Below are 23,765 nucleotides of genomic sequence, written 5' to 3' on the forward strand. Positions count from 1 at the left end.
GATACCCTCACACGTAGATATATCAGGCAATGAAATGGCAGATAGTCTTGCCAAGGCAGGTGCAGCTGAGGCCACTGCGCCTCCAGTGTCTCTTACATCCTCAGAGCTCTTCTCCATTGCTAAAGCCAAAAATCAATCAGCATGGCTCACTCCACCCAGTCACAATTGGTACCAGGGTACCAGACCGGGTAGCTGTTTGACAGCTGACAAAGACCGTCAGTCTCAAACCACCATCACTTTTTATATAATATAGATCAGCGATATGATGCTCACTACGTGCTTTTGCGCACCGAAGCCTATCAATTAAAAATGAAAACTGTTGCCAACGCGAGAAAAGAAATATCATCGGTTTTATTGTTACATACGTATTAGCGTTTTATATAATATAGATCTTTGCCACCACAGGGAAAATATTTTCTGAAACCACGGAAAACCGGTTGTAGAATGCTTATCAAAACTACTCCAAGCCAACTCTTCCGGATTTTCTGGAAGATTTTTTTTTCATATTTAAAGTGGTAGTAAATATATACTATTTTTTTTTATAAACTTAATTTTTAAATGATTTTGATCACCACTATTCTTACAAAAATGAAGCACATATATTAATATGCGTTACTAGCATGGTTGTCAACTTAAGTTTTTTCAAACACAACGTATTTGTTTGCTTAAAATTGAAGTTTTAATTCCATTTTAATACCACTGGGAAAAATGATGATGGTAGAGATTAAAAGTTGGCAGGTATGCAATTAGTATAATACCAATAGTATATAGTACCGTCAGGGATACATATGAATTAAGCGTCATCTGTGAATGGTGATTTTCTACGGTTTTCCTAAGCAAATTTTTTATTAACCCTTTCTCCTTTAACTTTGCTTTTAAGCGCATAGCTTATATTATTTTATTTCAATTAATTTAGATACTAAGACATATATAAAATCTTTAAAAATGAAAATATAAATGTGTGTTTGCAAGACAGCACTTCTTCAGGGGACACACTGCCTGCAAACACACAGGAGCCTTTCTGTTGCTAGTGGAATTAACCCAAACTGACAGTGCACCGAGGCCCCACAATGAATAGACAAAAATAAAAATAAAACATTATCAAAATTGGAAAGCACTGAGAATACTGAAATGGTGTTTCCATTTCAGTATGTAGTGTAGCCCTCGCGTGTTACCACATCATGTTGCTCATTGAATTTATATGGCATGGAGAATATAAAATAATTCTATACTCAAATTCCTGCAATAAACTATTTTTTTTATCAAATCGAGTTATAAGTTAGATAGTGTCCCTGATGTAATTCGTAAAACATGTGACAAAACTGAATAGTCTATAGTTGTATTTAAGACAATGACTAACGTTTAACCAATCAGAAAATTCCATTTCGTTTGTCACACATCCCGTTCGAACGGTTCGTCGTAGAATGCTCTAATATCGACCTCCTACTTCAAACTATCTGTATGCTAAGTTTCGTCGATTTAATTTGCATGATTTAAGAGTCTATAAAGGACACACTCACAGACATTCATTTTTATAGATTAGATAGATTCCCATAGATTAGGCAGTGGTAAATAAAATAAAGCAAAAGAATTATAAGTCCCACCTTCTAATAAATTGATAATAAAATAATTCGGATGCGTGTGTTCTCTTTACTTTCTGAAAAGGGCAATTATCTGGTTCTTCCACTAAGTATAGCCAAAATATTTTTTTTTTATTTGACTTAATGTTATGTGTTGTAATCTTCGGTGGCCTTACATTATTGAAGTAAGAAGAGCTCTTTGTTTGTAATTCATACCAATGGAATAAAGATAAATTGTAATTAGCATCTCTTGGCATGATGCTATTGCTCTCGACCGATTCATGACAATTAAAATTGACCACTATTAAGTGATTTTCTCAGGTACATATCTCAGTCGAGGGGCCGTGAAACATTTAATTCCTAAGTATAGGTATTAAAAATGATTGGTGCAGTTTTAATAATCACCAAATATACCAATATATTTTATACCAATATAAGTATATTTGGTACTTATTACATAACCCTTCAACATTTGAGTTTATACGTATTTGTCAGTGGCCGCCAACTAAAGCCGCATTAATTTAAAAAAAAAAATGAAAAAACAGAACTTTATAAGGATTTTGGAGCATGACCATTTCTCTGTCTAACCTTTAATTTACTGTTAAAATAATTAAACGTTTTTTTCCAATGGCAGGCACTGAATTTAATTCCTTGCCTATGTAGATGCGGGAATTGTTATTCATTCAGCTCTACCCAATGGGCACCTGTGAACCAAAGTCTCGGAGGCGAGCAACGTTGCTCACGCCACACTGCCACAAACCCATTTATAGGGTGGGCCACATTCACACATCACACACACGCAACAGAGGACAGCACAAAGAGAGAGAGAGAGAGAGAAACATCCATGCCCAGAGCAGGATTCGAACCCGCAGCCAATGGCTTCGCAGTCAGGCGAGCTAACCGCTCGGCCTCCTGGCCGGCAAATAATTAAAAGTAGTGATGGAAAAAAGTTACTTTAAATCTCGGTCATAAAAATATTAATGCACTATCTTAGCTACCACTAAAAAAGAATATATTCTAAGGTTTCTGCTTTAAGGTTCTGCATTAAGGTTTCTGCTTTAAACACTAAACACTATTATTTAAATTATTGAGATCCTTGTGAAAAATATGTGCTAAATACCTTACAGTTTATTTTGGGTGTTAGTTGCAATCATATCTTAACAGTAAGGAAGAATGCTATACTCCACCAAAATTACGGTAAACTATTAGCAAGCAATAATTTACCGAATATCCACTATAAAATGAAGAATGCAACAATCTACCAGAATTGCGGTATTTTATTAGCTGATCATTAATTCTATTAGTGTTAGCCCAATCTTTATTCGAACTCCTCCATACAAGATTTTCTATATTATAAAAGAAAACAGTTATTTCAGTGTAATTAAAAGGGGAAATAAACACTAACAAGGAAACATCATTACAATTTTGCCCAAATGTTCATGTATATATTTCGAAAAGATATTATATTACCATAGAATCGTGAAAAGATCAAAGTTTTCATTATTAAACTCATTCTTGTTTCAAAAAAATCTTTTTCATCCACTTTTCCGTTGTTCAGTTTATTTCTGATTTTTCAGGGTGGTAATATAAAGTTTTAAATTAATAGAAAGCGGAAAGGAGTACTTGAAGTTTAAACTTTAAAATTCTACAAATCTTACAACGCATGCTTCTTTTTTCAAAAAAGGTTTTTTTAGTGGGAAATATACATTTTATTAATAAGCAATCAAGAACTAAGTAAATAAATATTTATTGCTATGCGTGACTTGTACAACGTATAATAAAAACAACACAAAAAAATATGTATTAACGTAGATCACATAATATTGACTGCCCATTTATTCTAAAATGAAGTATATTACACCAAAAATTATTTCATAGTTCGTTGCTTTTTATTTCACTAAAATTTGTTCCACTTCTTGTTGTTGCTGAATAAGAGGCCTGGAAACAATTGATCTCAAAGCTCCAGCATCGGAAAAATCGTAAGGGTATTGTGACAAAAATGACAAACGTGGCAAGTATGCTCCAAGATTTGCCCTTCCAAGACCAGAAGCAATATTTTCCTGCACGATGGCATCAGCAATGTTTTGTTGAGCGAGACCTCCTCCGCTCTTGGTCACTTCGGTTACTTTGTTTAATTCTCCAGTAAGAGGATCTGAAACAATTGTTTCCTTAACTTGAGTGACACCACCGAAGTCATCTACAGATACTTGAGTTTGACCACTTCCGAGAGGATCTACCAAACTTTGCACGCTTTGGCTGAGGGCAGCATCTGCAAGAGTTTCTTGGATTGCAGTTTCGAATGGATCTTGAGCAGCTTGGGATATTTGGCTTGTTGTGATAGCTCCTGTAAATGGGTCTTCTTCTTGCACGATGGTGGTTTGCGTAGCACCAATCCCAGCCAGTCCTCCATTGGCAAGACCTCCAAGTTTGCCCCCATAACCAACTGGTCTAAGTCCGGACAAATTATTAGACAAAAGCGTTTTGCCAAGTCCTCTTCTGCCAGTGAGAAGAGAAGTAGGATATGATCCATAATCCATTCCTAAAAGTCCATAAGGAATTTGAGATTGACCAACTCGGTAGAGTCCTCTGTTTCCAAAAAGACCATCTCCGACGGAAAGTTGAACAGAACCAGCTCCTAGTCCACTACCTTTAACTCCTCCAATCGGAGACACCTTTGAAACGACGACGGGAGCACCTGAAAGAGGGTCTTGTACTACAGCGGTATGATGTACAGATCCACCACCACCGAGTTTACCTCCAAAACCAACTGGTCTAAGACCAGACAAATTATCAGACAAAATTGTTTTGCCAAGTCCTCTTCGGCCAGTGAGAAGAGAAGTAGGATAAGATCCATAATCCATGCCTAAAAGTCCATAAGGAATTTGAGATTGACCAACTCGGTAGAGTCCTCTATTTCCGAAAAGACCATCTCCAACGGAAAGTTGAACAGAGCCAGCTCCTAGTCCACCACCTTTAACTCCTCCGATTGGAGACACTTTAGATACGACAACTGGAGCACCTGAAAGAGGGTCTTGAACTACGGCAGTGTGGTGCAATGCTCCACCACCACCAATTTTAGAGGGGCCTGCAAGTCGACTGCCAAATCCAACAGGTCTGAGTCCGGACAAGTTATCAGACACAATTGTTTTCCTCCTAAGTGACCTTGGAGCTGTGAGTAAAGAAGCGGGATATGATCCGTAGTCCATGCCTAAGAGTCCATAAGGAATTTGAGATTGACCAACTCGGTAGAGTCCTCTGTTTCCAAAAAGGCCATCGCCAACGGAAAGTTGAACGGAACCAGCTCCTAGTCCACCACCTTTAACTCCTCCGATAGGAGACACCTTAGATACGACAACTGGAGCACCTGAAAGGGGATCTTGCACGACAGCTGTATGATGTACACCTCCTCCTCCGCCTAAAATTAAAATCCAATTGTTAAAACACAAAAAGACGAAAAAAAATTTCATTTATAAAAATCGGAATAAAAGTAAAAGATCTTCGCCTATCCCAAGAAATAAGCAGTAGGTTCTAGAACATTTGTTACTATAAAATATATCTACTATAAGATTCACTATAATGAAAATGAATATGATTAAATATCCACCGTAATGAATCAAAAACTTTAACTAAATAATAAGAAAGGTTTTCGTCACAAAAACATTATAATTACAATTAATTGTAGGTTATCTACCTAAAATTGAAATTAAAAGAACAGCAACTGTAAAATTCATAAAAAATTAACTTTAAGACGATATTTTTTATTTATTTAATTATTTATTTTGTATTGGTCAAATATCAAGAATAACCGTCATTTCATTATTTTAAGTACATATTCTTCATGGCCATATCTTTTTCTGATAATTATGAAACTATTAATTAAAACTAGTTAAAGCAATCTAAAACTTTAAATTCTAAGAGAAGGACTTCGTACATACTTTTAAAGATGAAAATTTAAAATGAATTGACTTAAAATACTGTTATCAAGCATAAATAATAATAAACTAAGTTCATAATTAACTTTAAACTGAAGGAAATGCTATGATTTAAATTTTTCAAGTGATTAGTAGATTATTATAAATTAAGTATATGATATATTTAGCACTAAGCATTGAATCTGAAGTATTTATGTTACTGTGAATGATCAAAATTGGTTGTTGATGACTTCCACCGGTGAATGTTGACAATCACATAGTCGCTTTGGTAAATGTCCAAAATATATACTAGGTCTAGTTAAGTGCCGTTGCCCGATATACCCTACACTGAGTATTTTCTCTGGCTTAGTGCCACTACCCGGTATACATTTCTCCTATACTCGGAGCACTGATGTTTCTCCCAATCTATCCTCAGCAGATATTAAAATATCGAATATATAATAATATCAACGAATAAATTAATATCAAAACGAATATAACAAATATTTCGGGCATTCACCTTACANCCTATATTAATTAAACGTCAAATACAAATTAATTTACACCATAAATTATTTCTGTTAATAACTTTGACAAAATGCGAATAATGTGTTTTTTTTAAGACCGTTGTTTTTCAGTCACTGATTAATTTATTAAAATAATCTCAAACTTAAAGGAAGAAATAAATAATTAACATTTGAGGTTGTGATTTGCCAGTCTTTTTTTGATATTAACATTTTAAATTATAGTTGAGCTTTATATTAAAAGGAAATAAATTAATAAATGAAAAGTTGTACTCACCAACTTTACCTCCAAAAACACGAGGACTCTGAAAAAATAAAATATTACAAGATTCTTAGGATGAAAATGCAAATTTAGTTATAAATATAATCCCCTAATTAATTAATTGATAATTGATACTTAAATGCTTTAAGCGTTCTTTTGCTACATTGGAATAATAAATATTTATTTATCACCTACAATTTAGTTTCAATATTTATTAAATAAAATTTGAGACGAACACAAGTTCCAGTCAATGTAAGATATATCATATTTTATAAATAACAAAGACTTATTAAGAATGAATAAAAGAGCGAAGTCCTTTTTTACAATAATAACTGCTCATGGTTTGTTTTAACAAGGTATAAACAGAAGTTCCAATTTTGCCAAATAGATGGCACTAAGTACTCTCAGTTTGAAGAAATTTACATTTTTTGGTATTAATTATTATTTTATATTTTATTCCAATATCATAGTTTTTATGAATCTTATTTAAATAAATAAGAACCTTATTCTTATTTATTTAAAATTAGAAATAAATTCAAAAACACGAAATCTTGATACATTTAAGGTTAGAATTAGGCAATAATTTCTTTATATTTTTAATTTTTTTTTAATATATTTAAACCTACTTTACATTTATAGTTGATAGAGGCTGCAATAAAAGGCTGCAATTCAATTTTCGTCCATAAATTTATTATATTTTCCTTTTGTTTCTTTTTTTGTATTCCGATAATTCGTAACGTTTTGTATTTAATTAAACGAAATTTTTTCTGCAAATGTTAAGAATTAATTTTTGTTCAAAAAATGCCAAATCTGTTTTCGCATTATTCAAAATTTTAATAATAATAATTAATGGAATGAAGTGTTTAAATATAGCTAAGAATCAAGAGATATAGTCATGTTATTTTAATTTATTTTAAACGATTAATAAATATTGATTACAAGTTAATGTTTTATATTAGCTTTTCGTTTATGTAAAATTTTATTTATTTCATTTCCTTTGTTTGTTTTCTGATAAAGAATTCAGAAACTTTGAAATTCTGCAATAATTTTAACACTAATCAATAAACTTTTTTTTTACCATAATACAACATATTTAACTTTTTTATCGGTATCAGTGTAAATGGTAAGATTGTCTATTAATTTATCATTTACAGCACTTGGTATAATATAATGATACGCTTCTCTTTTTAAAAAAGCAATTTTTTGCATTAAACTAATCCATTGTATTGTTTCCAGATAGGTACTATACGTGTTTTTCAGAATTTACATGAGATAACAGTGAAATACCAGATACAATTTATGGTGTTTTACAAAATACATATTAACCGCGTTGTTTCAACAGAAATGATTTCTTGAAACATTTAGTGGTTTATGAAAAATATGTGATCAGCAAATAATCGTTCTCACCGTTAACAATCCTCCTCCTCCTTTGATCCGTTGAGCTCCAATATTGGAGACGACCAACAACGTTAGAAGACTAACGACCTATAAACAATGATTTGATACACTGTTAATTTGAAACATAATGATTTGATACATTAGTCAAAAGTGTTTATGTCAAAAAATGAGACAAAAATATATATAAATTTAATATGCTATATGGAAATAGGAAAATAGCAGTAAGTTAGCCGTATAGAGCTAGTGAACTGACAATTCAATGCAAAAACTTAAAACCCAAAAATATGAAAACTGGTTAAACAACTATTGTTTATTAGTCTTTTATAAATATATAAAGGTATATTATTATAACTGTATATATAACTTTTTGAATTACAATAACTATTATAAATAAGTTTGATCACCACTACATCTAAGTAATTTTAACAAATATATAAAGGCATAATGCAACTAAAGTTAGCGAAATTTAACTTTGTCCATATGTAAATATAGTTTTGAATAATATTACTGATCGGTAATTGTTTTCCTACCACTTGTGAAATCCATTTTTGGAAAGAGCGAAACTTGGCAGGTGTGTTACACACATAGCGTGGTTATGAGAAAAGTTACTTTCCAAAAACATTTTATTAGATAATTAAACGTACTAATTCAGAGTTTATTAGTATGGAATCTAAAGGAGAATATAAAACACCAAACACCGTTCTCCGTAGGAGACACCCTCTAAATTAAAAGGAAGTAGGCTGGCAGTAATTTAAATGATTAATGTCTAAAAAAGTGGTGTACTGTTTGAAGTAGAATTTTTAATTAAACATATTCTTCATATTTTTTTCATTATTTTATATTAATTTAGGTCAAAATAATTGAAAAATAATATATTCAGCATTTCTTATTATTTGTTTGTTACATATTATAATTAGCACTTAATTATTTGTTAATTACATTTATATTATTATTAGTATTATATTGCAGCAGGGAACTACGTTGTCTTTTTCAGCATTAAAGATAATAACTTCCAAACACGCCTCCCTTCCAAATAATTTATTTTCAAGTTTGCGCTTATTTAGATCTAAGGGAAAGATCTAAAAATCATTGAAATTTTTTTAATTTACACAATTCATTATTGATTAATTTTTGAACAATTACTTCTTTTAAACTTTATGTTTTAGTGCAAATATAATTCCGTTAATCAAACAGATTTTTTTAGTAACTATTAGACTGTTTTTTTTAATTAAAAAATTGCTACATTGTACTTTTGAATGTAATCAGAGCGTCGGAAAAAGTATTAAAAAGGGAAACCAATATCCCATTGGCGTTAAAGAATTAATAAACAAAAAACAAGTAATTTGTAAAAAGGGTATTGCATGCGTGCTTATTACAACTGGCTTTATATATCTGCTTTCATTTTACCAGCGAATGGAAACTTCAAAATGACTACAGATCCCACATAGAATTATTTAAATTACTAATATGACTGTGATAGAAAAATCTATATTTTAACTAAAAGAAAAAGTGTTACTAGTGAAAATCCAGAGCTACTTTTCTCTTTTTTGAAATAAACAGAGAAAAGGAGGGAAATTGTTGTAATAAAACAGCAGGAAATGATACCAAAGAAAGAAGTATACTTACTAGTTTCATTTTCAGGCTGTTAATTAAGGGCTGATGATTGCTGAGAGAGCAAAAGGAAGCCAGTGACGACTGTCGATCATTCCCGAGTTTATATACTCTATTCGAAAAAGATATTCGCTGCCCTGGGGTTGATTTATGCTCATCTCCGAGATGACAGTCAAGGGTCGCACGTCGAGAGCGACAATATTGTACGAGGAGGTCACAATCGAAAGTATTTGAGATGATCTTGACTTAATTGTTACATCAAGACACGTTCGACGGTGGCAAAGAATGGAACAGTATTGAGCGTTACGTAAAGCACGTGGCCCTTCCTTCGCTATTTGAAGAATTTCACAGGCAAGGACGCTTTGATGGGAACAAAGATATACACAAATTGTTGACCAACTGTTAATTTTTTTTTTAATATATTCATGTGTCGAGCCATTTAGATTTTAATCAAATTAAAACGAATTTTGAAAGTAAGTTTAATTCATGCCCTACTGCTATAGGATCGGATGTAGAATGCCTTCATGTTTGGAAATAATGATATAGTTTTCAAGTAATTTCTATTTTTAAAAAAAAAAAAATATCGATGAGGAATGGCACATGAGGATAGATGAAGAATTACACATGATTAAAATATCCTGTGTAAAGATTAACAAGTACTAAATCTCTTCATTCCAAAGAAAGTATTTTCGATATGGTTTATACATTTTGGATACTTTTTTTAGATTTCTGCAATTTGGATTTTGGCACATGAGGAAAGATGTCGAATGATTCATGATTTAAATATCCAATGTAAAAAGTTAACAGGTTCGTAATCTCAATACATTCAAAAGAAAGTGTTTTCAGTAAGATTTTTACATTTCGGATACATTTTCGGATTTAAGCATTTTGGATTTTGACGCTTGAGCAAAGATGATACATGTTTTAAATATCCAGTGTAAAAAATTTAATAAGTTCTAAATCTCTCTTTCTCTTTATTTATCTAAAATTGGGTGCCTGGGCCGCGCAGCGGCCCCTAACCCATTCATCATGAAGTATTTACAAGTTGAATTAAAAAACATTTTGAATTATCCAGCATTTAGGTCTCTAAATCTCATCATCATCATCATTTGGGATTGCTCAGGGCCTTTAGGGGCCTTTTACCCTTCCATCTGGTACTAGTGAGATCTGACTTGGTTGTATCTGTGGTAAATTCTAAATCTCAATGCATTCAAAAGAAAGAATAAGCCTACAAATTATTTAGAAATAGTGGTGAATAAAAATCTACCAAATAGAATTTATTAAACCAAGAATCACAATTGATAAACTACCACTTTAAAATATGTATTTGCTGTCCGGAGCTAGTTGGCATCTCTGTTAACACTTTGATTGCTAGTACTTGAAAATGCTATATGAACAATTGTCAGGACTGCCAACTTTCCACTCTTTTTGTAACCATTTAGCTAAGTTAATAGTTTAGTATATTATTTTTTATTCATCTAAACTTTTTTTTCCACACCACTACTCACGAAAAACTTATAAGTTCAAGTGACCACCACTTTGTTTAAGCTCTTAAAATATTGGCAAAATTGCCAAAAAAATCTGAAATATAGCGTTATTAAATTTCTTTAAGAAACTTGGCGTAGTAGTTGGCACGCCTGCAATTGTAAGCACTAAATCAATTAACCTTTTCGGAACGAGCGAGTCAATCGTACGGAATCAGGATAATAAAAAATAAAAAGCGGTAGCTTTTGTTTGGGTTTAGCTAATTTGACAGACTTATTTTTGCTTTCATTTTAAATCTAACAAATCCAATCCTTGCGTGTTAAAAGTGTAACTGTACAATTTTTCATTCGAACTAAGTAGTAGTGAATCAAATAAAGAAAACTATTATTACCCCAGCACACAAGAAGCTGCTATAAAAATAGTATGACTACCAGTTTTATCTTTTTTTACCCTGATTATCGACATCCTGAGAATGCTTATATGACTCACCTGCCTCTATTTACTGCAAGTAAAATGCATAATTTTACCAGGCCTGAAAGCGGGACGGAAAAGATAAAATACTGGTCGAACTATTTCAATATTAGATAATTATCGGGAGGAGTTTATCTATTCTCAACAATAACAATTCACTGTAAGGAAATTTTTCACTGCGAAGAGGCAATTCTGTATAAAAATTGCATCCGTTAAAAACAATTGGTAGTTATGGATTTTTATTATTCCCGGAAAAAAACTAAAAAAATGAAATTTATTTGTTACCAGTTTTTACTCTTTTCCGTCTCGATATATATGGGCTTTCAGCCCTGAATTTTACTTGCACCAGATCCATGAGAATGAAAGATCTAAGACGAGAGTTAAAAATCAACAAAATAGATGAGCACATAGCTGAACTATGGGCAAGTTTCTTCAGAGATGCACTCTCTTGTCATACGTGCAATTACTTTAAAAATTTTGATTTTGAGCTCATCAAAGACAACATAAAATATAGCCCGGCAACCACCTTTTTCCTATCCGACGGAGTTTTGTTCCGTAAATTTTGCAAATAGCTGTAAATACTTGTAAGTAATTTTGCGCATATATTATGTATTTATCCTTTTCTCTAAGGCTATGTGGCTACTGTGCACCCGAGAAGCTCGGGGGTTATACCTCGAAGGGAGGCGAGGCAGTCTGTCACAGAACCTCTTCTCTCTCTTAAACTTGTTTGTTCAATCTCACTACTTTATTTTAATTTTCTCTCAGTAAAAGATACTGAACCCCAACTTTCACCTTTCAGTTGCGCTTCGGCGATTTATTATTTATTTCCACTCAGATGAATTAGTTAGAGCCCCTAGCGGGGCTGATGCTGAGATAATCATCACATATGAGTACGAGTATGAATTTTACTTGCAGTAATTCACAATTTTTAAAATATTGTGGCTACTAACTCATAAGCATGCCAGCCAACTACTACGCTTTCTGTTTTATATTTTTTAGAATGGTAGATATTTAAAAACCAAAGCTTAAAGAATTTTGCCAATGCGTTAAAAGCCTCACCACTGTAATTCTAGTACATAGTGGCGTTGCAAATGAACGTTTTAGTATTCAGTGTGAAAAATTAACAAGTAAAAAGTCTCTTTATTCAAATGAAAGCATTCCCAATATAGTTTATATATTTTAGATAATATTTGCATTTGCTGCTTAATTCTGTCAGCTTTTATTTTTAGTTTAAAAAAATTGTAAAGAAATAATTTTAGATCTGTAGAGGGTAATTAATAACTAACGTCTGAAAATGAGGGCAAGGAATGGGATAATTAAGTTATAACAATCTTTATTTGACAGAATTGTAGGTTCTAAAAATGGGACATCAGTTATGATCAAAGTCTCGTATGCAGTATTAAAATCTGGTAGTCAATCTAATCTTAAAGCTAACAAAACAGGAATTTTTTCAACTTTCATCTTATTTAACAAATAACTCTATCATGGAATTAATTTTAAATAGTTAACATCTGGATTGATACCTTTCTACGATTTTTTGGAGCAATTTCTAATAATGGTAGATACGTTTATGTTTTAATGTGCGATTCCTTGCTTTATAAATTTAATATTTATTATTGTACTTATTAAGGCATGTTTTTGCCGCTAAAGGTGGCACTTACCAATTCATCTGAATTATGAGTCAAAAAATATACTGCGGAATTAAGTTAAAGTAGAAAATTGATAAGAAATAGAATGATTAAAAAAATAAATTCAAAAGACATAAATTGATTTTAAAAAAAGTTGAAGGTCAGTGAAACCACACAAGAAGTGTTGGGAGTAGTCATAATAATCAGGAATAATCATAAAACAATTAATAATATCCGAGTAAAGAAACATGAGTAGAGAAAAACGAAAAAAAGTATACAACGAGTAGCATAATAGTTAAAAATTAGTCGTTAGTAATTGAAGTGCAAAGCATAAAAGTAAATCGACGAAATAAATACAACACGAGGGTCTTTATAACTACACTCTATATCTATAACAAAAAGATCGACGCACCAAGAAGGAGTTGTCCGATATACACGAAAATTGGTGGATAGGAAGACAATAGTAAACGATTGAAATTTCAGAACAATTGAATAATTTATTGCAGAGTTACAGTAACAAGTTCAATAAGGTCTTGACCAGCTTCCAACCTGGATACATACTGCCACACGGCGTGGCATAGACCGATAAAGCTCCCGGATGGTCTCTTGCGGTATTTCTTGCCAAATTTGATCCAATTGTCGAACGAAGTCATCAACATTCCGGGCCAGNGAGTATGAATTTTACTTGCAGTAATTCACAATTTTTAAAATATTGTGGCTACTAACTCATAAGCATGCCAGCCAACTACTACGCTTTCTGTTTTATATTTTTTAGAATGGTAGATATTTAAAAACCAAAGCTTAAAGAATTTTGCCAATGCGTTAAAAGCCTCACCACTGTAATTCTAGTACATAGTGGCGTTGCAAATGAACGTTTTAGTATTCAGTGTGAAAAATTAACAAGTAAAAAGTCTCTTTATTCAAATGAAAGTATTCCCAATATAGTTTATATATTTTAGATAATATTTGTGTTTGCTGCTAAATTCTGTCATCTTTTATTTTTAGTTTAAAAAAATTGTAAAGAAATAATTTTAGATCTGTAGAGAGTAATAAATAACTAACGTCTGAAAATGAGGGCAAGGAATGGGATAATTAAGTTATAACAATCTTTATTTGACAGAATTGCAAGTTCTAAAAATGGGACATCAGTTATAATCAAAGTCTTGTGTGAAGTATTAAAATCTGGTAGCCAATCTAATCTTAAAGCTAACAAAACAGCAATTGTTTTCAACTTTCATCTTATTTAACAAATAACTCTATTATGGAATTTTATTTAAATAGTTAACATCTGGATTGCTACCTTTCTGCGATATTTTGGAGCAATTTCTTATAATGGTAGATGCGTTTATATTTTAATGTGCGATTCTTTGTTTTATAAATTTAATATTTATTATTGTACTTATTAAAACATGTTTTTGCCGCTAAAGGTGGCACTTACCAATTCATCTGAATTATGAGTCGAAAAATATACTGCTAAATTAAGTTAAAGTAATAAATTGATAAGAAATAGATTGATTAAAAAAATAAATTCAAAAGACATAAATTGATTTAAAAAAAGTTGAAGGTCAGTGAAACCATACAAGAAGTGTTGGGAGTAGTCATGATAATCAAGAATAATCATAAAACAATTAATAATATTCGAGTAAAAAAACATGAGTAAAGAAAAACGAAAAAAAGTATACAACGAGTAGCATAATAATTAAACATTAGTAGTTAGTAATTGAAGTGAAAAGCATAGAAGTAAATCGACGAAATAAATGCAACACAAGGCTCTTTATAACTATATAAATAGATTAACAACAGAGCGGCCAAGATAAAAAAAAAGATGTTTTTGAGATTGGCAGATGCAAAAAACTTGCCTGAGGTAGAAAATGACTTTATATTTTGATCCAAAAGTAATTATAAATTTCAATTTAGACCCCACGAAACCAATCTTAACTATAAATCAGAAATAATTTTTGTTTAGATCGGGTGAAATTATTCACACCTCAAGTATACGTATTTGCTGGATGTGCAGGTAAAAAAATTCCGTATAACTCAAAAACAATCTCCCTAAGCTGGTTGTTCTAAAGCAGATTTCCATCTATCTCGAAATATCCTAATAAGTGAATAAAACTTCACCTTGATTTTAAAACCTTGAGATGTTGATATTTTAAGGTTGGTTTTTGAATCAACTTCGAATAATTCTCAAATCAACCTCATATAAACCTCAAAAATACCTTACATTTTTGTAAGGGGAATCGCCTAAAAATGTAAGAAGTGATAGGAATTAAATTCATGCTCATTTATTTAATTGATTGAAGTATTCAGTCAAAACTCCCGCAAAACTAAAATTGCAAATCACATATTAAAAGAGCTGTATTTTAAAGGGCGGCTATAGTGCGGCTTTGAGGAGAACTCCTCCAGGCTAAATGTCTGGGGGTGTCTGCTACTATGGTAACAAGCGAGAGCACATTTCTAATTGGGGTAAAATGTAGGAAAAAATTTGTCGATTGGTTTATTCACGATAACCTATGCTGAGATTAAGACAAAATTATTCACCCCACATCCCTATTCGAATTGTCCTTTCCTCGTAACCATAGTGCCCGCCACGACGCGAGACGTTTGTCTGGAGGAGTTCTCCTGAAAGCCGCACTATAGATGTCAACAAAATATATGTTTACAATGTTATTCCAATCGGCATTTCCGTAGCACTTGTGAAAAACTACTTTGAAGAACACAGAACTTGTTCGGTAAAAATTAGTAACGGATTAAATGCGTATAATTAAATGGCTCACTAAGAAATATTTCAAATAAAGTGCAGGAATGCCACAGGTGACAAATAATACAGCAAGTAGTGACTGGTTGTTGTTGTTGTCGGCCGATTCGGACTTCTGACCCCAGAATAGTTTCGGTCTAGAGAGTTGTTTGGACCCCTTAATGATAATTTTATTTAGCGAATTGAAAAAACTTTTGCATACAATTACGGAATTCGCTTATCCGAAGATAATTCTACATAAAATATAACTTTTAGCAATTATTTATTATTTTCAAAATTTTTATTTAATAATGGTCAAAAAAAATTTGAATTGTTATGTAAACAATTTTTTGCTATTTAAATGAATATAATATTACATTGCAAAATACAAAATTTGAACAGAAGATCCTGAGAAACTGGTTTTCAAAAAGGTCAGATATTTAAAATTTGATTTTTCTTCAACTATTCGATCGATTTTGCTCAAAATTTGTATTTAGACATGTAATTCCTTGAAACATGTAATATTCCTTAAAATTGTGCAAAAAAATCGCACACCTTACGATTTAAAAAAATTATTATTACTAAATAAAATAAATGACTGTTATTAAAAAATAATATATTATTAAATAATAAATAAATGACTATTAAGGGTGTGACTATAATAAATAAATGACTATTAAGGGTAATGAAATAATAAAAAATTTATAAATGTTTACTAAAAGTTATTTTTTGCATGGTATATCCTTAGACAAACGAATTTTACAATTGCGTGCACTTTGCTTAAAAATTTCTCCTGAAAAATTTTTCTATTGCGAAATACGAAAAAAGTAAAATCAGCTTCAAGAAGTTCAAACTGTGGACCGCTTTCACACTATTGGGTCCTTATTTCTCAGATATACCCCATTATTTTGAAGGTTAGAAATCAAAATCCGTTAAAAAAATGTATGTTTATCCAGAAAAAGTCCCGTTTTGTGTCTGATTTCGTAGCTTGATACATCGTCTGCACTTATTAATTAGCATATTTGAGGTGACCCCTTCATCCTAGATAATCAAGATCATGTCATTAAATCTAAAGTTATTCAAAGCGGTCCGTTTCTTTTCTTTTTTTTTTTTTTTTTTGCCCCTCACTGTACATTGGTTCGGAGGCGGCATTTTTTTTCTGTGATATGTCAAAACCAACATTTCAAAATTATTTAATTAGTTGATCCGTTTCTACAAAATGAATAACGGTATCTTCTCCTGTATCGAACTTTTGCGTTTTTATGCAATTTACCTATCTCAAGGACTTTTTTTTAATTTTTTTAATAACTGTCGTTTAACAGCCGACCCAATTTTGGGTTTACGACTACTTATGTTCAACTCCATAGCCTTGTAATTTTGAGCCAATTCAGAAGACAAGGAAACTCCTGGATCAGTTCCCCCAAGATTCATGATTTGCTATGGGATAGAACCCATGACCTCTTTTACATGGGCCCAGTGCCCTACCAACCAGGCTGTCCCGACCCTTCACTGACTCTTAGGAACATGATGATATATGATTTGCTCTGGTACCCCACTCTATTTTCAAGCGAAGTGACATTAATCATAATTTGCCAAATAAGCCACGCCCACATTTAGGCTGCCTCCTTTGATTTTTTCCCCCTCCTGATTCCGATTCCGTACGAATACATTTACGACTCACCAACCCCGAGGAAGCTAAAATATTCGGATTACAAGCAGTTAATACATTACTATCACTAGGAATTAAATTATCTTAAACGACGGAATTTCCGTAGTAATTGGAGAGTGGGACTTATTACACCGTAGTGTAGAACCCATTATAATGAAAGTTCTTTGCGCACCAGTTTTTATTTTATTGTTCTAAAAAATTTCTCAGATACTCTCCCAAGTGTCTTGTTTAATTTTAAATGCATTCGATTAACTCAACAGACTGAATTATTTTTTTTTTTCTTAATAAAGGAGCAAACGTAATTGAAGCGCGTTGGTGACAAAATAAAAATTTGATGATGCACGTAATGTTCTTATACGGTTACCATAGACACTTAAATTTATTTAGATATCTATAAACAACGTATTTGGGTAAAAATTTTATTAAAAATAAAACTTTTTAATTATCAACAATTTAAAACCATATTTTTTACTATAATTTATTACCTAATTATTATTTTTTTTCTATAACATTGTACACAGACTTCGATTATTGTTAAGAATATTCTGTTAAAATCTGAAAAAGATAAATTTTAAAAAATGGCACTTTTTTTCGTTTAGAACGTCTTACAATACTGCTTGAACTAATATAAACTTTTAATCATTTAAAAAAAAAACTTCTTCCTCTTCTTTTGATTTTTGAGCAGGGCACCTGGGCCGCGCAGTGGCCCCTATCCCATCTATCATGTTTATTTTGATAATTGTGGTAGGATTTTAAGGTCAGCTGCCAAGGTGGTGACTGCTATATTTAAAAAAATTCAAATAAAATAAAATACGGTATTATTATGTAACTTTTTTAAATTTTAAAATATTGTGGTTACTAATTGAGGTCTAAAAGTTTTTTTTATGTTAGAGTGGTGACTGTCAATGACTCCTCAGAGGAGATATTGAAGTGAAAATTTTGAAGCTTTTCAATTAAGATTCATTCAATTATCTCTATCTCGTCTCGAACAAAGATGCATTTAAATATATCACATAAAATATATTTTAACTCATAAAATGAGAAAAAGCTATATTTTTAAAGAAAAAAATTTAACCTAGTAGAATAATACGAACACTTCTTAACATTACTTCTTTATTTTATATAATAAATAAAATTAAAAAAAACAATACAATAATTACAATAAATTTTTAACACCATTTTTATGTATCTCTTTCAGAAGCATAAATTAATGGTGACAAATACATAATAATTGTCACCAAAATCGGCTTTCCTATCATATTCTACATTGACACATTTGGGCGAAATCCAAATTTAAGATCTTCACAATCCATCCCTTTAACCACCCATCTCTCTCTCCGTTCCGATGAAAGAACACTTTGTGTCGGGCTCTCTTCGCAAAACGAGTCGGACAGGCTCGTTTGTCATAGCTTTGCCCCAAATTGCCTCAATCGCCAGACAGCTTGTCGCCAATGTAACCTAAAAACAATCAGTAACACAGAGAAATTTGATTTTGTTTTTGTGTAAATATAGCCAAACACATTTTTCTTCTTCGTTGTTTGAATGAGTTGTTAGTATTGAATAAGTTGTTAGTGTGTCAGATACACTTTAAATAGGACGTTGGTTAACTAGGACTGACAATGCTCCAAAACTAGATTAAACTGTGTAGGAGGAACACCGAATGAAATTTCAAAATGTACCTGCTTCATAAGTTCTCTACAGGTTTTGTGCAAAAGGCAGACAGATTGAAGATTTTAATCCAAATGGATAAATTCTTGGAATTTTTAGTATCAAAAATCCAGAATACAATATGCGAAAATCTCTAGATAATTTTTAAAATTTTTATTGAATAATATCTGACAAAAAATAATCAGTTGTAAACTTTTCCAACTCTTAAGGGAAGGCCCCCTTCCCTCTTTCTGATATTCAGGGTTCCCGTGGTCCTTAAAAAGTTTCAGTAGTAAATTTAGGTTAATGCGCGAACGTATTTCTTATTTTAATTTGCCACTTTATCGATAGAAGCAAGGAGTTTCATGCATACATACCTTCTTAGGAAAAAAAATTTTAGTGGCGGTTACCCCGAAATTAAACTATCGATATTTGTTTTATTTTTGTTAGTACTACTTTTAAAATATTTAATTGTTTTTTTTTAAATACAAACAATTAAAATAATGATTTACCTGTATTAAACTACTTGAAAAATTTACATTCTCCAAAAATGGATCATTGGCATCTGAACGTTCAATGTTGTAAATTTCGTACCTATTGGTATGATATGTTTCAATTGATGCTTCTGTTATGGTAACATTTATAACTTATGACTACTAATAAAAACGAAAAATTTCAAAATATCTTTAAAAAAACTAGTCTGATAACTATAAATTGGGAATAATTTTTTGAAATATTAGAGCTCTAATATGTTCATTCAAAATATTAGTTTAGTCTCATATTTAATTTTTAGTCCAATGTCTATCATTGTCTGCATATCTGTCTTTTCAAATATAACACTAGATTAATGTACGTGAATATTTTATTCATTTCGTTACTAAGCGGGTTGAAAAATTATTACAATAGACAATACAATAGATTATTACAATAGAGTTTAGAACTAATTATATAATTTAGAATAATTGAAATAAATTGGATAATACGCATGTCTTGCTTATCTTAGATAAATTAAAACATTAAAATGAATGATTTAGAAACCTTAAACTTTATGAAAAAATTATATGTTACAAAAATGGAATATTCGAGTCTAAACTGTCTGAGAGCGATAAATTTGGAATACTTATGTACAGTCACTATGCAAAATATAAAAGTATCGATAAAAATACATCGATAAATTTGGAACACTATGTAGCAGTCGGAACATGATCCTAAAAATATCAGTTGTGTTTCAAATTTATTTATTAGTTCCCTTTATATTATTGACTGAATATCTCATAAATAATAAAACGAAAGTTCTTTAAAAGTAAGTCCCAAACTTGGTTCTGAGAACAGTAATTTTGGAGCATTCATTTGGAATATAAGAGTCGGATCATGCTCCTTTGAAATGTTAGTTGTGTTTCAAATTTATTTATAAGTCCAATGTATATTATTAACTGTACATCTTCAAATAAAAAAAAAACGAAAGTTCTTTTGAAATAAGTTCGAACTCTGTTCTGAGAACGACAAATTTAGAACACTTATTTGGAATGTAACCGCCGTAACATGATTCTTTAAAATATTCGTTGTGATAAAAACTTATTTATTATCCACTGTATATAATTGTAAACAAAAAACGAAAATTCTTAAGCCCCGAATTCTGTTCTGAGAAAGATAAATTTGGAATACAACAGCCGTAACATGCTCCTTCAAAATATTAGTTGTGTGTCACATTAATTTATTAGCCCAATATCTTTCATTGGCTGTATATTTGTCTCTTACTTTCGTAACACAGTTCAGTGACTTTTACATTCCAATACTGATGTCAACGTTTCTTTATGTTTATTTACTAAAATTAATGAGAATTTAATATTTTGTTTTTGGATTGAACCGGCACTTTTATCTGATTTCTCAAGCCCTCTTCTAATCTGTAAATGACAGCTGCATGTTGACACAAGATGCAGAAAAAAAAAAGAAATGTCAATTTCAGAGCAAGGTTTTAAAGACGGATCTTTAAAAAAAATCAAGAAAAAAAAGCACATTAGGCTCTTGTCCAAAGAGAACTTTTCCAAGAACCGTTTTTGTTCGATTTCTGGCGAAAATCTCGTCGGCTTCAGAAACAAACAGAAGTCTTGTTCTGATTCGATGACAGAGATTTAGTCGTATAAAGCAACGAAAAACGTATTTATGAAATATTAAGTGCACTATTATTATATGTGCTATATAATCTTTTAAAAATTAGGAATAATTTTGTGCTTTTACACTTTAATGGCATATGGAATATAAATATTGCCAGAGAACATGAAAATATAATTCTACAGGCAAGAATTATATAATTGTTTCATATATTAAGGGGACCGGAAAGTAATAACGTTTCGGACTATTTAATATCCGTTAGTCTTAAAAACCAATTTCTTTTTTTGATCCATTTCTATTCATTTTCGATCCTTCATTGAAAGGTTGTTGCTAACGAGGGTGAATACATTATTGATTGAAAATAAAATCTTGATTGTAAATACCAAATGCACCGAAACGACGTTACTTTCTGGTCCCCTAATATTATAGTTAGATTATATTGGAGAACAATTTTTTTTCCAGTAGCATGAGATTTTTCATCTAAGCTTAGATATTTACGCTTTGTTGATTTCAAATCAGCAATCGGTTTCTCTCTGCAAAAAATTGTTTTTGAACAATTTAATAATGTATTTCGAACAAGGCGTTTTTCAAAATTCACTCGGATGAATACCGGCTGCCCCCACTTCTCTCCTACATGAGGATTAGCAGGAAGAAGGTAATAATACATTTCTGTTCCCAATGTGATATCTTAAGGTAATATGATGCTTAGGTGTTATTTTAAAAAGAGCAGACAAATGCAGATGTATGCTTATAAACCTACATGTTCTTCATAAAATTGTATAATCAGACAAAAAATAAATTAAACTATCGAAATAAGTTTGAAAAACATTCAGTAGCTTTCAGGAAAAAAAACTAATTTTACATTTGATGTCTCCACACAGGTACCATCAGATACTTGTATAAATGCAATAAAACATTTGATCAACAGTGTTATTTTAAATTATTGATTTAAATATCATTGATTATTTGAGGATATATAATCATGATTGATGTACCATTTATTGTTCGGGCTGATATAAGTTCTGATTAATGCATCATTGAATGATTGACGTAATTTTTTTCTTTGCTTGATCAACGCCCCCTTTAATTCAAAGCCACCACACGATAGGTAGTTTGATCAGAACACTATGAAGGTAAATAAGTTTACGAAAGAGGCCTTTAATACAAAATCTAGTAAAATTAATAAATATCTCTAAAAAAAAATTTTAATTTATGAATATGATTGGTTTGTCTTATTTACTTGTCAACCACCACAAATTTAATTATCAAATATATAGGATAAATTTCTCACGATTACTTTTAAAAAAGAATTTGGGTTCATGCACACAACTGGTTCACTTTTTAAACAGTCTGCGCAGACTACTTATTAAAAACCGTGTGGAGGCTTGATGCATCATTTGCATAGAAAGATTTCTTCCTCAGTTGCGTGATTTCCTACACAAAATGATGTTTTTTTTTTTTAAATCAAAACACAAAAACTCTAGAACAAATGCTAAAATTCAAGGACAAAATGTTTGAATACAAGTATTTAGTTTACAAGAAATTAACACATAACTTGCACACAGGTCAAGATTTAAAATACTTTACATGTTCTTAAATTTTTAAGCACTTTACGCACTTACGAAACTCCACAAAATTTTTTATTTATAATTAATAATAAACTTAATATTGCACTCTTGATAATATATTCATATTAGAAACAAAATATCTAAAAATAATTATAAGAAAATCATCATAATATCTGTCAATCTTTAGTTTTTCTGAGGATTAATTTTTCCAACGGTAAATGGAATAATAAAATAAAAATATACCTTGTATTTTGCAAAAGCCTTAACACATTATAGCAAGATCATTAAACATATGATTAATTTATTCAGATGTAGATCAAAATAATTTTAAATTAAATTTACTAATATTTTTTAAGAAAGATATTTTAACTACCATATGAAGAAAACACTTTTTTATCTAAGCATAATATTCCGACTAAGAAAGTAAACAAAAATTAAAATAATGTATCAGATTTTCAATGATTTCTGCTGTAAATATTTAAGAAAATGATCATTAACACTTTAAAAAACAGATAATGTGTTTTCGTTTATTCATTAGTTTTATATTATACTATTCATTATATCATTTTCATCATTTTGCAAAATAGAAATCTTCAAAAAAATGAAAAAAAGAGTAGTGGAAAGTGGCTTGAAATACAAAATCAAAGTATTTTAAAAATGTGATTTCAAAAGCTTTGAATAGCTTTTGCAGTTTGTGAGAATGGACAACTGTTTACTTGTTTTCAAAGAAGGGCTCAGAAAAACGTTTGAAGCAACTCTTTTTTTGTCAACGAATAAGTAACATTCTAAATTATCGTCTGACACATGTTACGAAAATGTTTTTTACAAAACTGATGACAGCAAAATTGTCTCTGTTGCATTTTTTCAACTCTTTTCAAAAGGGAAACCGCTAAATATTTTGAGAATCAAATGTCAAGTTCATAACTATTGCTAAAATAATCAAAATATTGCACCATTTCAATAGTTTTACAAATTATAAAAGCTCAACAGCATTTTTTAAAATAATTGAGTTATGTAAATCAAATAAAAAAAACTACTAATAAGAATCCAGGATCAATAATGTTTGCTATATGTTGCAAATCCTTAATATTTAGACGTATACAAAATTACGAATAATTATAAGAACTTCAAATTATCTAAGATTGCAAAAAAGTCATTAAAT

General features: G+C 30.8%; 2 protein-coding genes across 2 annotated transcripts in view; one reads left to right on the forward strand and one right to left on the reverse strand.

The window, feature by feature from the left end:
- The window catches only part of LOC107457050 (WAG22 antigen-like), a 53,541-nt gene extending 44,029 nt beyond the window's left edge, over positions 1-9,512 (reverse strand). Inside the window, exon 1 of the mRNA XM_043048082.2 lies at positions 9,302-9,512. Coding sequence (XP_042904016.1) covers positions 9,302-9,310 — 9 coding nt within the window. The 5' untranslated portion in view covers positions 9,311-9,512. The remainder of the gene's footprint in view (positions 1-9,301) is intronic.
- The window catches only part of LOC107457049 (smoothelin-like), a 92,301-nt gene continuing 77,987 nt past the window's right edge, over positions 9,452-23,765 (forward strand). Inside the window, exons 1-2 of the mRNA XM_071181089.1 lie at positions 9,452-9,512; positions 11,873-11,967. Of these exons, the coding sequence (XP_071037190.1) occupies positions 9,452-9,512; positions 11,873-11,967 (156 nt within the window). The remainder of the gene's footprint in view (positions 9,513-11,872; positions 11,968-23,765) is intronic.

The sequence above is a fragment of the Parasteatoda tepidariorum genome, chromosome 5, assembly GCF_043381705.1.
Source record: "Parasteatoda tepidariorum isolate YZ-2023 chromosome 5, CAS_Ptep_4.0, whole genome shotgun sequence".
Classification (NCBI taxonomy): Eukaryota; Metazoa; Arthropoda; class Arachnida; order Araneae; family Theridiidae; genus Parasteatoda; species Parasteatoda tepidariorum.